The sequence below is a fragment of the Lynx rufus genome, unplaced genomic scaffold, assembly GCF_022079265.1.
Source record: "Lynx rufus isolate CCGP_SWC_20201006 ecotype Redwood Valley unplaced genomic scaffold, mLynRuf1.p SCAF_2, whole genome shotgun sequence".
NCBI classification, from domain to species: Eukaryota; Metazoa; Chordata; class Mammalia; order Carnivora; family Felidae; genus Lynx; species Lynx rufus.
In genome coordinates, this window is record NW_025814834.1 from 58,648,443 (window position 1) to 58,664,441 (window position 15,999).

At 37.4% G+C, this 15,999-nt stretch overlaps 1 protein-coding gene across 2 annotated transcripts in view; it reads left to right on the forward strand.

Annotated features, from left to right (window-relative positions):
• Positions 1-15,999, forward strand: part of CHN1 (chimerin 1) — a 140,730-nt gene that overhangs the window by 38,318 nt on the left and 86,413 nt on the right. Inside the window, exon 4 of one of the 2 annotated variants that reach the window (XM_047084698.1) lies at positions 13,350-13,638. In XM_047084698.1, the coding sequence (XP_046940654.1) occupies positions 13,350-13,638 (289 nt within the window). Of the gene's footprint in view, positions 1-13,349; positions 13,639-15,651; positions 15,731-15,999 lie in introns of those variants that run through there. The other variant, XM_047084699.1, reaches the window with a different exon arrangement.

Genomic DNA, 15,999 nt, shown 5'->3' on the forward strand with positions numbered 1-15,999 from the left:
TGTTTCAGATTTTCTTTCTCTTCCTCTGCCCCTCTCCCCAACTCACACCGGTGCTCTCTCTCAAAATAAAAATAAATGAATAAATAAATAAAATAGTTTTTAAAATATATATAAAACTCAATTCAAGAACTGAAAGTTCGGTAATGGGCAATGTAGGGGCACCTAGGTGGCTCAGTTGGTTAGGCATCTGACTTTGGTTCAGGTCATGGTCTCACTGTTTGTGGGTTTGAGCCCTGCATCGGGCTCTGTGCTGACGGCTGGGAGCCTGGAGCCTGCTTCAGATTCTGTGTCTCCCTCTGTCTCTGCCCCTCCCCTGCTTGCGCTCTGTCTTCTCTCAAAAATAAGTAAACATTAAAAAAAATTTTTTTTAAATAATAATTGAGGGCAATGTAGATTGGAGGTTCACTCAATATACCACAATAGCCAATGAGAGAGTTCCATATTCAGACACTAAACTTTTAGTTATATATTCATGATAATGAAACTTAATATTTAAGAAAATATTAAATTGTATTAATTGTTAACTCTAATATTTAAAAAATTATAGGAGGGGCGCCTGGGTGGCTCAGTCGGTTAAGCATCCTTCTTCAGCTCAGGTCATGATCTCGCAGTTTGTGAGTTCAAGCCCTGCATCAGGCTCTGTGCTGACAGCTCAGAGCCTGGAGCCTGCTTCTGCTTCTGTGTCTCCCTCTCTTTCTGCCCCTAACCCACTCGCATTCTGTCTCTGTCTCTCTCAAAAATAAATACACATTTAAAAAAATTAAAAAAAGGGGCGCCTGGGTGGCGCAGTCGGTTAAGCGTCCGACTTCAGCCAGGTCACGATCTCGCGGTCCGCGAGTTCGAGCCCCGCGTCGGGCTCTGGGCTGATGGCTCGGAGCCTGGAGCCTGTTTCCGATTCTGTGTCTCCCTCTCTCTGCCCCTCCCCCGTTCATGCTCTGTCTCTCTCTGTCCCAAAAATAAATAAAAAACGTTGAAAAAAAAATTTTTTTTAATTAAAAAAAATAAAATAAAATAATAAAAAATTATAGGAGTGCCTGAGCCTGGGTGGGTCAGTTGGTTAAGCATCTGGCTCTTGATTTCGGCTCAGGTCATGATTTCGCTGTTCATGAGATTGAGCCCTGTGTTGGACTCTGCAGTGACAGCGTGGAACCTGCTTGGGATTCTCTTTCTTCCTCTCTTTCTGCCGCTCCCCCTCTCATGCTCTCTCTCTCTCTCAAAGTAAAGAAAGAAAGAAACTTAAAAAAATATTAAGTTAGGGGAGCTTGAGTGGCTTAGTCGGTTGAGCGTCTCACTTTGCCTCAAGTCATGATCTTGTGATTCATGAGTTTGAGCCCTACATTGGGCTGTCAGCACAGAGCCCGCTTTAGATCCTCTGTCCCCCTCTCTCTGCCCCTCCCCCACTTGTGCACATGCATGTGCGTGCTCTCTCTCTCAAAAATAAACACTTAAAAAATACTAAATTATAGTCCCTGTGTGATACCTAGAATTGTTTATACAAAAAATGGTTAAAGAAAACATTTTGTTGTTTAAGAGGATTAAGTAGTAGGAATCTGCAAAACACATAAATGAGTGTGTAAACACACACACACTTATGTATATGTATAGAATTCTGCAAGGACTCACATATATAACTCCATGCTCTTATAAACTTCTGTTGTAATGTGATTTTTTTTTTTTATATCCTGAAGTAGTGGACTCATGGAAACAAGGTTTTATAAGCTTTTAGTGGCACTAAGCACCAGCTCTTGAATAAGCCAAATCTGTTGTTAATTATATGAATACACTCATCATTTCTGGACCCATCCTGTTTTAAAAAGATTAAAATGTGTGTATAATATGTTCTGTAAGTGCACATGCATTTACTTATTGGCTGGATAGAATACTTAATATTGTTTCTTTGATAGTAAAATGAAAATAGTGTAGTAGAAATTATTTTAATTGGTTCACTGTATTAGAAAAGTTGTTTTTCATTCATTTGCTCCCAATTGTCAGTATGGAAACCATTACAGTTCTGTAAGTGACAAACACTATGCCTGATAATTACCACATCTTTCTTAGTTATGCCCGACAAAATTAATAACCTTCTCACATTTTGGCAATTCTGTGTTTACTCACATGTATTTTTTAGAATCTTTTTTATTGTTACATTCAGTTGGCCATCTTAGGGGTAAATTATGAAAGCATTAGTCAAGCCCTTATTAATTCTATTCTAATAATTCTATTCAGCAGCTGATTAGTTAGGGTCTAATATGTGCAACACACTATGTCAGTCTCTAGTGCTTTCGAAATAAAACTAATAACTGATTCTCAAGGGTTCAGGATTTGCTAAAGTGTTTGGACTTTTTCTTATGGCAATAGTGAACGATTAACAATTTTCAAAAGGGACAAAAGGGAAAATAGTATGATAGGATCTCTCTTGGAACAAACTCTCGTGGCTGTAGGCAGAATGGGCAGAGTTTGCGTAGACTCAGATCAGTCAATCAATAAAAGTTTAAATGTAGAGGGAGATTGAAGAATCTCAGATAATTATGAAAGTTTAGGCAGGAGTTGACTGTGTGGGTGGTGGTTCTCTTAAGGGGTGTTGGAGAAGGAACAGTTTTCTGAAGGGAGAAGAGATGAGAGGATGAATTTGGTTGAGGACCATTTTGGTCTGACAGTGCTTAGCAATAGTGGGGAGCACAGTACACGCGGACTCATGTTGAGCCAGGAGGCTTTCCAGAAAAAAGCTATAAAGCAGCCAGTACTAATGCAGATAAAGAACCATTTGGCTTTAAACAGTGGGTTGGACTTTTTTAATTATTATTTTGTTTTGTTTGGGACTTTGGGGTTTTTATGAGCCTCTCTATTTCACTGTGGAGGAACTTGAACATCTTCCTTGCTACATCGATAATGTGAGGGGATTGGATTAGACGGGTGTTTCCCAGACTTTAAGCCATATAGGGATTACCTCGGGATCTTGTTAACAATGCAGATTCTGAATCTGATGGTATGGAGCCTGGGGGCCTGGATTTACAACAAAGAATTCAACAATCACAAAGATCTCTTCTGTCTTTTGAGTCTTCCCTTTTAGACCCAAGAGTTTTGTAAAATAAGAGAAGACAGAATCCTTACACTTTAACTCATTCAACATACGGTTTTATTTCATGATTGGTAGATAAGCCAGCAGCTGTAGGTAAAGTTTAACAAAGCACATAATTAATAGCTCTGCCAGGTATTATGGTTCCAGAAAATCAAGTCATCCTCTCTCCTTCCACGTGTGTTTGATTGGGCCATATGCATTTTATTATCCTAACATGTTCTCATTTTAAAAATCTTTTATTATAACTTAGTTAGCTGTCAGATTGAATAGTACACTGAAATATGAGGTGTGTTTTTGAGATGGCACAAAACCTCTCTTTTGGAATGACACTGACATACTTGCTCAAAAATAAATGATCTTTTCTAACCTTACTGAATCACTAGTCAGATAAAACCGTATCAGTGACTGTGTTACAAGTACCGTATAGCAGTGAGTTTTTATTTGTTCATGTATTTGGCGGTGACATCCATTAACTTATCCTTGACATTCTGTTTCTGTATAATGATTGTGGTTTAAAAGATTATGATAGCAATGAAGAAGGCTGCAAGTTGGGGGTTGGCAAGACTGAGTAGGTATGGGAAGAAGACATGTCTAGGAGACGTTTTATAAATTTAAAGATGCAAGGTAGTCTCACCAAATTCTTTACTCAACAGAGGTGTTAGCAGTGAATAAGCTTCTCCCTGAATTTAAGGCACTTACAAGGCTTGGTCCTCTGGATCCCTATGAAGACCATGCAGTGTAAAATGGCATAGGTCATCAAGACTGGTTCCACTCACAAGGCTTTCACTTGAATTGGGTTTCATTACAACAGTTCTGTTCATTGTATCCTAAAGACACAGCGAGCTCATTCACCAGTGCATGATCAAGAAAGAGTCACTGCATTTCATGGAAGTGAAATTCTAGTAACTATAGTTCTGTTGTAGAGAACGGTCATTTATTAACTTAAGTAAAATTCGAAACATTTCTTAAAGCCATCAGTATGCTAAAATGTTAAATTGCTGCTGCTAAGTGCAGTACTATAAAGGAAAAAAAAGGCATTTCAAAAGACTAACATTCTCTTCAATGACTTCTAAAGACTTAGAGAAGGTATAACTTTATAACAAGAATGTCTCTCTGTTGCCTTTATCTTATTTTATTTTTTAAATTTATTTATTTATTTTGAGAGAGAGCGCCCACAAGCAGGGAGGAGGCAGAGAGAGAGAGGGAGAGAGAAATCCCAAGCAGGCTCCACACTGTCAGTGCAGAGCCCAACAGGGAGCCCGAACTCACGAACTGTGAGCTCATGACCTGAGCCAAAATCAAGAGTCGGATGCTTAACTGACTGAGCCACCCAGGAACCCCTATTATCTTTAATTTAAACAACAGCCTGTTTGGACAGAATATCCTCAGTGTATTTTTTCCTATCCTTAGTACTTAATGGTAATCCATTGTTTCTTGACATTTATTGTTAATGTAAAGAAGTCTGAAAACAATCTTGCTTCCAACCCCTTATATGAAAGTGACACTGGTTCCTGCCTGGTTGTCTAAAAAATTCTTTGTTTACTCTTCAAATTTAGTAATTTAAACCAGGATTTGTTCTCTTTTTTTAAATGTTTATTTATTTTTAAGAGAGAGAGAGAGAGAGAACACGTGCGTGCACACGTGGGGCAGAGAGAGAGGGGGACAGAGGATCCAAAGCAGGCTCCATGCTGACAGTGGAGAGCCCAGTGTGGGCTCGAACTCACAAACTGTGAGATCAGGCCTGAGCCAAAGTTGGGCGTTCAACCAACTGAGCCACCCAAGCACCCAACCAGGATTTGTTTTAATGTTGATAGTTTTTTTATAAGCTCATCCATGAAACAGTGTGTTCTTTCGGTCTTGAGATTCAGTTCCTTCTTCCTTGCCTGGAATATGTCCCCAAATTCTATTTCTGAATAGTATTTCTATTCCATTTGTTGGCATCTGAACTTGGAGCACAGTTTTTATGGTGGATTGTCTTAGTCTTCAGTGTTTATCCTATATGCCTTAATTGATTTACTCTTGTACTTTTCCTTAGCCATCCAGTTGACTATTTAAGCCTTATCTCTATGCCATTGATTTGCTTTTCAGTCCTATCGATCCCATTTCCTGTCATTTCTAGTTATTTATTAGATCTGTAGTAATTGTATTGGTATTTAATTTGTTTTTCTTAGCTCTATACTCTCACTTCGTTCTCTTTAAAAACTCACCATTGAATTCTCTTATAAAATTTATATCCTTAAAGTCTATAGTGTAAACCACTTAGAGGGAATCTGTTTCTGATTGCTTTTTCTTCCAGATTTAGGTCTTTGTCATTTGAATGCAATAATTTTATTTTTATTTTTAATTTTCTTTTTTATGTTTATTTATTTTTGAGAGAGAGAGAGAGAGAGACAGAGTCTGAGTGGGGGAGAGGCAGAGAGAGAGGGAGACGCAGAAAATGGGAAGCAGGCTCCACTCTGAGCTGTCAGCACAGAGCCCGATGTGGGGCTCAAACTCATGAACCATGAGATCGTGACCTGAGCCGAAGTCAGACACTTAACCGACTGAGCCACCCAGGTGCCCCTTGAATGCTATAATTAAAAACATACATATTGTGAAATAACACATACAGGAAAGTATGTAAAACTGATATACCCAATTTAAAAATTGATTACATGTAAATATATGTAAATCTATGTAATCCCTACCACATCAATATACATTAATGGTAGTTCAGAAATTCCCCATATTTCTCTTGCTAGTCATTATCCCCCACTTCCACACAATACTTAACTATTGTGCTCGGTTTATAGTTATCTTTTTCATGCTTTTCTTTATAGTCTTACCACCTGTATATATATTCCTGTATAATATATTTAGATTTTGCCTGCCTTTGGACTTTATATAATCAGGCCACATTGTATGTATTCTTTTGTGACTTGTTCTTTTTGCCCACATTATACTTGTAAAAATCCATCCATGTTTTTGCATGTATATGTTTGCTTTCCTTGCTATATAGTATTTCATTATATATTTTTAAATTTTTTAATGTTTATTTTTGAGAGAGAGAGAGAGAGAGAGATAGTGGGGGAGGGGCAGAGACAGAGGGAGACAGGGAATCCAAAGCAGGCTCCAGCTCTGAGCTGTCAGCACAGATCCTGATATGGGGCTCAAACTCATGAACCGTGAGATCATGACCTGAGCTGAAGTCAGACACTTAACCGACTGAACCACCCAGGCACCCCTAGTATTTCATTATATTAATCAAGGTTCTCCAAAGAAGCAAAACAAATAGGGTGTGTGTGGGGGGGGCATTTATTATAAGCAATTGGCTCATGTGATTATGGGAGCTGGCAAGTCTAAATCTGCAGTGTGGGCTGGTAGGCTTGAGACTTAGGAGGGCCAATGTTGCAGGTACATCCAAAGGCAGTCTGCTGGAAAACCCCCTCTTGCTCAGTGAGGCCAGTCTTTTTGTTATATTCGGGCCTTGAACTGATTGGATGAGGCCCACCCAATTATGGGAGAGCAATCTGCTTTACCCACAGTGCACTGACTTAAATGCAAATCTTCTCTGAAAACACCCTCCAAAGTGACATAAAGTTAACTATCATATATGTGTACTACAGTTTTTCTATTTTACTGGAAATGTGTGGTTTTTAGGTTTAGGCGTTAATGAGCATTACTATCAGAGAGAGAGAGTGTGTGTGTGTCTCCTAGTGCATATAATCAGTCGTATTGTCTAGAATATTACCTAGGAATAGGATTGCTAATCCTAGGGAATGCATACATCCAACTTTACTAGAAAATACAAAACCCTTTTGTTAAATGGTATGCCGGGTACTGGTTATGTTAGGTGCTCTGTATCCTTGCCGGTGCTTGGTATTGTCAGACTTGTTAGATTTTACCAATCTAAAGATTTAATTTGCATTTACTGGATTACTCACTGAACACTTTTTCATGTTTACCTTCTTGACGTGGGCTTATTTTTGTCCATTGTATAAGTTTGTATCCTTCAACTTTGATGAATTTTCTTGAATTGTCTTTTTTGATTTCTTCCCCTTCCAGTTTCTCTGTTCTCTGTTTTTAGAACTCTTTTAGATATTAGACTTCCTGAATTGATTCTCTATCTTACTTTTTCTCTCCTATTTTCTATCTTACTGATCTTGAAAATTTTTTCAACTTTATCTTCCATTTCTTCCTTTGAATATGCTATATTTTTTCTGCATACTCTATATTCATCCCTTTCTTACAGCATCCTAGTGTTTATCCTTCAGCTCTCTTTGATTCTCTTTGTTTATCCATCTTTGTCCTTTATCAGAGAGTCTTTCCTCAGATGTCAGGTGGTCCTTGGCTAACTGTTCATATTTATTTGGCACTAAAAAGCTGACTGGTAGTTCTGAAAGCTTGAAAGAAACCAGCCAAGTAGATGGTGATGTTTCTATTCTTAAGTCTTCAGTTGGGCGGATCAGACTTCTAAGAGCAGAATTCTCCAGTCTCCTACCATGAAAAGGTACAACCCTTTTGAGAATCAGGTGACAAAGAAAGATGGAGGTTTCAATCTTCAGTGTTAAAAACTTTTCGCTTAATTTTCAGGATAGCTAGCACCTCTGCCTTCAACTCTGTCTGGTGTCCCTCTGTTCACTATCTCCTTGTTTTACCCTATCCAGAAAACCAGACTTCAGTCTTCCACCAGAGCCGGGAAGAGGTGGGACTGGAGACAGGATTGGAGAGGGTGGGGGGAATGGCTCACTGCTTCTTAAACAGACCTTCAACAAATTCATCTGTATTCATCCCACCTTCCAGAGCGTGCCAGGTTTAGTTAGGCACATTGACTTGCTTCTTTCACTGAAGGCAATTTACTGTGCCAAGGGAATGTCATCATGAGTTCGCGTATTTTAATACTTTTGCCCCATTTCACCATCCAGAATTCAATGACCAGTTAGACAAAAGTAGTACCCTAACAAAGGCTTCAGATGGAAAAAAATATTTTTAAATTGTACATAGCTATGTTTTCTCTTCCTCAGCCTTTCATTTTTTAGTATTTAACTGAATGCCTCGTCATATTCTCGTTTCTGTTTTAGCTTTTCAAGGATGTGTTTATGATTAGATAAATTTATGAGATGCTCGTATTTCATCATTAGATTACCGTCTTTGATTTGGGTAAACAATACACAAATATATATTTATGACAAATAAAATTGTTCTTGTATGTTGGTTTCTGGAAATAGTTCTAACATCTTATTGTTAACTTAGACAAGTGTGTTGTATATGTTTCTTTGTTTGTTTAACAGAAAACATCTGTTAACTTGGAACTTTCCTTTGAAGAGCTATTTCCCAATACTTTGACCTCAAATCAGAAGTAATCTTGGTTTTAGAAAAAGTAAAGTAAAATCCCAAAGGCTATTCTTTACACATATTTTCATCACTTTGTACCTCTAAACTGAATGTTTTGAGTACGATTTACTTTTAAAAAATAGAAAGGATGGTATTAAAGGTTTTGTTCATTTTTTGAAAGCTAGATGTTACAATTATATATTTTGAAATTCATCTGGATGCAATTGGGCACAGCATTAAATAGCTTTTTTAAACATGAAAACCAAAACCTGAAATCACAGGAGAAAAAGACACTTCTCGAAAGTGGTAATTATGTACAACAGTAGCAGTTCAAAGCAGATGATCCCAGTCTCTCTTTTCTATTCGTTAACTACAGTACCACTTTGGAGAAAATGAATTTTGTTGAACTCTAACTAAGAGAGAGTTGGTCCTGTACAGCTTCAGACATGTTCACCAAAGAATGAACAGCTATTAAAAAGCGAGGGCAGATGCAGGTAATAAATACAAGAAAAGATGAAAAGAAGATTTTCCTGTAAAAATGGAGGAAAATGGTTTAGCTTCGACAGTTTTGACATATCAGTGCTCTCTACTGTAGAGTTCAGCAGTTGTGGTCCCCAGATCCATGGAACACGTCCTGCTGTCAGTATGGTTACATCGACTGACCTTTTGCCTTTGAATTCAGAGACCTGACTCACAAGTCACAGTGGAAAGACTCATTGCTTTTCCCTCCTCCACCAGCCCCCACTCTGCATTCTGCTATAGTTCCTGTCTGTCCACCCAGGCAGTATAAACTTTTCAGGGACATCTGAAGACAATTCACAAAGAGCTCCTCCTTGCCTTGTGTCGACTGTGAAATCAGCCAGGGCAGAGATATTCTGGTACAAGTTATTTGTGTTACCGGTTGTTTGTTGAGCCCCCTTCAGTGCATGTTTATTGATTCTCTTTTCTGTTCTATTTTATTGTTTCATGACATGTTCTGTCATTCTCTGCAGAGGCCTAACTAACAGAGAAGGAGAAAGAGAACTACCGTTCATTGAACCTAGTATGTACTTAGCTTTGACTTAAATATGCTTACGTAATCCTCCCAGCCATGTGGAGAAAGATAATGTTATTCCTGTTCTCTAGATGCAGAATCTGAAGAATGATTTTCTCAAATCAGCCAGCTAAAAAGTGGCAGATCCAGGATTTAAACCTATTCTTATACCAAAGTCTGAGGTTTTCTGTTAAACACTCAGGACCCACACTTGCCTTTCCTGGTCAAACCCTGTTTCGAGACTGCAAAGTTGCTTTTGCACAGGACATAAGCAGTAGCTCTGAGACCTTAGTAAGCAGTGAGTTCCTTGGTTTTCATAGTGTGAGGGGAGTTGTTGGGTTCACTTGGTTTCATGAATCACTGCACAGAAATGTAATGTTTCTAAATAAGGTTATGTACCTTTTTACAATGATGTTTTAGAAATGCAAACTAGGGGTTCCTGGGTGGTGCAGTTGAGAATCCAACTCTTGGTTTTGGTTCGGGTCATGATCTCACAGTTCATGAGTTTGAGTCCTGTGTCTGGCTCCACACTGCTGGTGTAGAGCCTGTTTGGGATTCTCTCTCTCCCTTGCTCTCCCTCCGCCCTTCCCCCACTCGCATGTGCTTGCACGTACTCTGTCTCTCAAAATAAATGAACTTTTAAAAAAAACTTAAAAAACAAAAAAGATTTAAAAAACAAACTAAGGATGAATTCTTAGGGACCCCTGAGTGACTCAGTCAGTTAAGCGTCTGACTTCAGCTCAGGTCATGATCTCATGGTTCGTGAGTTTGAACCCCACATGGGGCTGTGTGCTGACAGCTTGGAACCTGGAGCCTGTTTCGGATTCTGTATCTCCTTCTCTCTCTCTCTGTGCCCCTTCCTGGCTCTCACTGTCTCTCTCTCAAAAGTAAATAAACATTAAAAAATTTTTTTCAAATAAATAAATAAGTAAATAAATGAAGATGAATTCTTTAAATTCCAGGGCGCTTGATAGAGCATGCAACTCTTGAGAGAGAGAGAGAGAGAGAGAGAGAGAGAGAGATAATGTTATATATATAACGTTACGTAATAATATATATATTATATATATATAAATATATATATATTTATATATAACGTTATATATATATATAATGTTATAATGTTATATATATGTTATATTATGTTTTATATATATAATGTTATATATATATAATGTTATATATATTAATGTTATATATATAATGTTATATATAAATATATATATAATGTTATAATGTTATATATATGTTATATTATGTTTTATATATATATATATAAAACATAATATAACATATATTCCATCATTTCATCTTATCTTTGTGTTTGTCTATATCCATCATTTCATCTTATATATATATATATATAATATATATATTCCATCATTTCATCTTATCTTTGTGTTTGTCTATATCCTGTAGAGGTAATCAAGGGAACAGGAACTTTATTATGAACCACCTAATATTTAACAGAATTCCTGGGTGTGTGGTTGAATGATAGTTTGTAAGTGGTAAACTTTTGCAAGAAAGGATCCTTTCTTTGCCTTTAGATTCAGCATCTCTGGTTTTCTGGCTCTTTTGTAGAATAGACACATCCATTCCCCACCTTGCTCAAAGATTTTCTATCATGCCTTTCAAATCACAGAAGGGAAGGAGACTCCGTTGATGTAAACTGTGATGCTATTCTTTATGTCACTTCCCAAGGGAAAGAGAGGGCTGTACAGGCTAGGCAATGAGAGGGTATGGCTCCTTTAGTAAAAATAATGCAGCTTTCCTAAAAAGTCAATCATAATTCCAAAATGGAAATTCATTTTCTTGTCCTGTGAGGTTACATTTTAATCAGCCCATATTATGAGTTACTTTCGTTATTGGATCAGGTTCCTTAAGACTGGAAGTTCGACTGGACCGGAAGTCCAGAGCTGACGTGCAGGTTGAGGAGGAATTGGGAGTTGCGTGCTGGGTCTCTTCAGGTTGCTGTGATAAACAGAAAAGCACAAACTTACTTAGTCTTTTTTGCCCGATGCCTAGAGGTAGCCAGGAAATCCTCACCTTAGCTGGGGTAGCAATAGGCCCATTGTGAAGCGTCCTAGACCAGCTCTTTCAGTCTCCCCACACTCACCCAAGTGAGGCCAAGAACGCCATTATCGCTTCTGCCCTACACTCCCATACTGTTCAGATTTTAGAATAAATATGAGTGACAAGTGCCTACCACCATTGCTTGGATAGTCTTTAGTTTAAGTGCACATGCACTGTAAAATCATAAACCCCTGAAGGAGTAAAATGGTCTAATCCCTCATTGAAATGCCTCTGAATACACCTGAGCTGTAAAAGGACTTAATGTTAAACAGTGCTGAGTGATTATTGTTGTAAGACTCTTACAAAAATTATACAGTGGCCTTCCATGTTTATTACTCAAAAAACAGATAATATGTCTTAACAGAAAGGAAATAATAAAAGCAGTATATTAAACTGAAAGAAACTTTTATATTTAACTTTGGTGTAGAAATTTTACCTTCTACTTTTTTAGACTTACATTATAATGAAAATTTACTTAGGAGAAGTATGTCTATAACATTACAGGAAAATGACCAGTGGGAAATTGGAATTATATGGATCATTCACTTGAGTATAAATCAAAATATAATTGCTTTTAAAGGACTAAAGGTGGATAAATTTTATTATAGTAGAAGGACCATCATGGATAGAATGCCAGGTTCTAGATTCAATAATTACTAAAGTTCAATTTGAACTACAGAAACAGAGATACCTCAGGCCATTATAAAAATTATTTTGTTTCCTTTTTTAAAGATAAATTAAAAGTAGAATCTTAAGTTGCTAAGTCCTGTCTTTCTGGAATATAATCAATACCAGAATAATATTGTTGTGAAAGTTTGGAGTCCTAATTAAACATTTTACTTTGGTATTAAACACGGCATTATTTTGGTATTTAAGTTCACCTCTGTTCTGTGTATTTGGGGGTCTTTTTTGTTGTTGTTCTGTGTATTTTTAACAGTGAAATTAAATACATCCTCTCTGACTTGTTTTGTTTTTAATTAGGCTCACGTGGGATTGCCTTTGGGAGACCATGATACTGGCTCTTGGTGCCTTTCGGCATCCCCTTTTCATAAAATCAGGAGGCAAAATACTGAAATTATCAGAAGAGTAAACCATTATTCTCCACTTTTTAAAGTATGTCACCAAAACATGACCCAAAAGTGAGAACAGATCTAGAGTCCATTCGTTTATGACTTCTGTGCCTTATATATATTGCTGACGTTTCTTGCCTCCACTCAACATGCAGACACAGAAAAATGACTATATAAAAGGAAAGAGCAAGTCACTGACTCATGGCTAGAAATCACAAAAGTATGTTTCTGTTGCCATCCTGCCTTACTGTGCGGTTCAGGTTCTGGACTCAGCTGTGCTTTAAATGATTGCTGGCATTGTACTTACGTGAGCCCATTAAATGGGGCTTTCTCATTAAAAGACATGAATGCTGGGGTCTAAAGTATGTTGAATATTTTTATTGATCGACTTGAAGAGAACATGTTAATAAAGAAATTTAATCTCTTATGGAGTTGACTAATTGAATATAGAATGTGCTCTAATAGGATATAAGCTTTATTTTCCTTCACTTTTCCTACAGGTTAATGAAGTGGTTTAAAAAGATAAACAAGAACATTGTTTCCCTTCTAGAGTAGGCATGCTTTTAGCTAGTTATCCCTAGTTGTTGCAAGTTTACTCTTTGTGTTCACAAGTTTTATTTTCTGTATTCCAGACGATTCAGAGATTAGCCACAGTTTATTTAACAAAGAAGACACACACAAAGCAATAGTTTTTTTTGCTCTTTCTCTTTTTTTTTTTTTTTCAGAAAGAATTCACTTGCTTACTTTTCTTAAAAACATCTTTCCCATTTCATTGAGGCAGATTTGGAAGTCAAACCAGAAACTTCAGGCTCTACTACGATGGAAAGCACTTCGTTGGGGAGAAGCGCTTTGAGTCCATCCACGATCTGGTGACTGATGGATTGATTACTCTCTATATTGAAACCAAGGCAGCAGAATACATTGCCAAGATGACGATAAACCCAATTTATGAGCACATAGGATACACAACCTTAAACAGAGAGCCAGCATACCAAAAACATATGCCAGTCCTGAAAGAGACACATGATGAGAGAGATTCTACAGGCCAGGATGGGGTGTCAGAGAAAAGGGTAAGCTACCATGAAACCACACTTTATCTTCTTCTGTTTGGGGTCCGTATAAAAAGCCATTATTGCCAGAAGAGATTGACTTCTCCACAGAGCTTTGAAAAAGATGTGCGTTTCCCTAATGTCACTGGTTTCTGTGGTGCTGAACTTTGCATATATCTAATTCTTGTTCAGTTATGTCAGGTATATATTTGTGCTCCATATTATTTCGTATTTCATCAGTTTCATGGTTTTAAAACTATGTTGAAAAAAAATGTCCCCTGATTTTAAAAAAAAAAAAAAAAAGCTCAGGGCTTTGGGTCAGAAGCATGACTATGGTCAAGAAAAGAGAGCTGCATTACATGAGAAATTGAGGGGGTCGCATAATCTATCAAAACTACTTTTTTATTCCCTTTATAAATAGTTCCGTTCTTTAGCAAAGTGATATATAGCCATGCTTTAAAGTACATAGGATTAAATTCAGTCTATCGATAACTTTTACTATTTTGGGAATCAGTCAGTCTTGAGTAACAGGAGTGTTTATCTCCTTCGGGACTCTTAAGAATTAATTGAATCAGAAAGATGTATTTTAATTCTAAGAGACAATTTAAGTTTTTCCTTTGTCATATTTTAGTTGTAATATGTTTAAAGTTAACATCAGAAGTTTCAATTCCTTGGCATTACTATTTACTTTGGAAAATGATCCCTAGCTGCCTCTTTATCCCTCAGAAAAAGAGTGAGAGAATTTCTTGATGTTTTACATTGTATGGGATTTAGTTGGGAGAATTTTATGTATTCTAATTGGAATTGTGTTATTCACTCTAATATTCTTGAGGCTCTCCCGCGGCCATATTAAAGAAATGCAGTATTATATAGTGATTTGAGCTTGGATTGTGTCACCAAATAGATCTGTGCACAAATTCTACCATTTTACCAGTTGTGTGAACTTACTTCGTGTCACTGAATTTCTCTGTGCTTTGATGTTCTCATTTGTAAAATTATAATCAAACTGTTGTGAGGATTGATTGAAGGAGATAGTAGGTGCAAAATAGCCAAACAGCGACAGGCACACAGTAAGCACTCATGAGTTTGGTGGTAACGTTACTGTGACAGCTATATTACCTCAAGGCGGTATCCTAAAATACTTGCAGTTATCTTGAAGTATGTAGGCACAGAATGGAAATTTAATGTTCATTGTCTCGCCTAAATTTTAGTTTCTGGCAAAGCTAACTCAAAGTAGCATTTTGCGGCTACAGCGAACCCAATGTTTTAAATTACAGACTGTAGAAAATCTGTAGAAAAAGGTTTTTCATATATTCGTGTTTGTTAGGAACCCTAATCTTTTTTGGAAGTAACCAGAATGTAGAATCCTAATTGCTTGCCGTATTTAATATTGTTCTTTTCACTCTCTAATTCCCATTTTCTCACTTTTGGTTATTTTCTATTCATGGTATTTTTCAGTCATGCTCGTATTTAAGTATCTCTAATACTGACAATGCATTTTTTGCAGGTGTGATAGAATATTCTAAGTCAGCATTTGTGAATGTGTTTAAAACGTGTCCATGTGAGGTTTTTAGAGTTGATCGGCCAAATGATGACCTTTGCTAATGTGTTCTGGATATACTTTTCAAAATCAAGAGACTCGAACTAAGGACACAGCTGTTTCCCACTGGGCTAGTCGTTTCACCTCCTAGAGTCTTGGTTGTCCCTCCTACAAAGTGAAAGTAGCATTCACAGAGGAAAGAGACTGAGGTAGACGATGTCTGGAGGACCCTTTTAGCTCTAGGATCCGTCATTCCCCATGTATTCTGGCAGCGACACCTGTGATGGTACATGGTCTGGATTGCCTGCTGCTGATGGCCACTGATGGCCACATAGAGTGAGGTAGCTAGCACCGGAAAGTATTTCTCTCCAGCGGTACATAGTTAAGGATCATGGAAAAAAAATTTTTTTTTTCTTTTTGCTTTAAACTGCATGCATCTTAAATCTAGTTGGCTTAAAATCTACTCACTCAAAAATAGATTTATTTTATTTATAGGTGTCATCCAACAGGACAGGGATGATGACCTGTTCAGGAGCTTGAAACATTGATTCCCTGTCACAGTTGATGACATTTGTAAGTAAAGACAATCGTGTTTCATTGATTTCAAATATCGCTTGACACAAGTATGATTTAATAAGTACTTTACTGGATCCTGAATAGCTAAAGTCCCTCTTGTCCGTGAGGGGCTTACCTTTTCCTCAGAGGCAAAAGTGGTGATTTCGCAGGAGTTAGGATGCTGGTATGGAAAGGTTGCTGGTATTGGAGTTAAGAGCTAGGTTCCAGTTCTGCTACAGGAATTGATTTCCTGTGTCACTTTGGGCAGACTGCTTCACTTCTCTGAG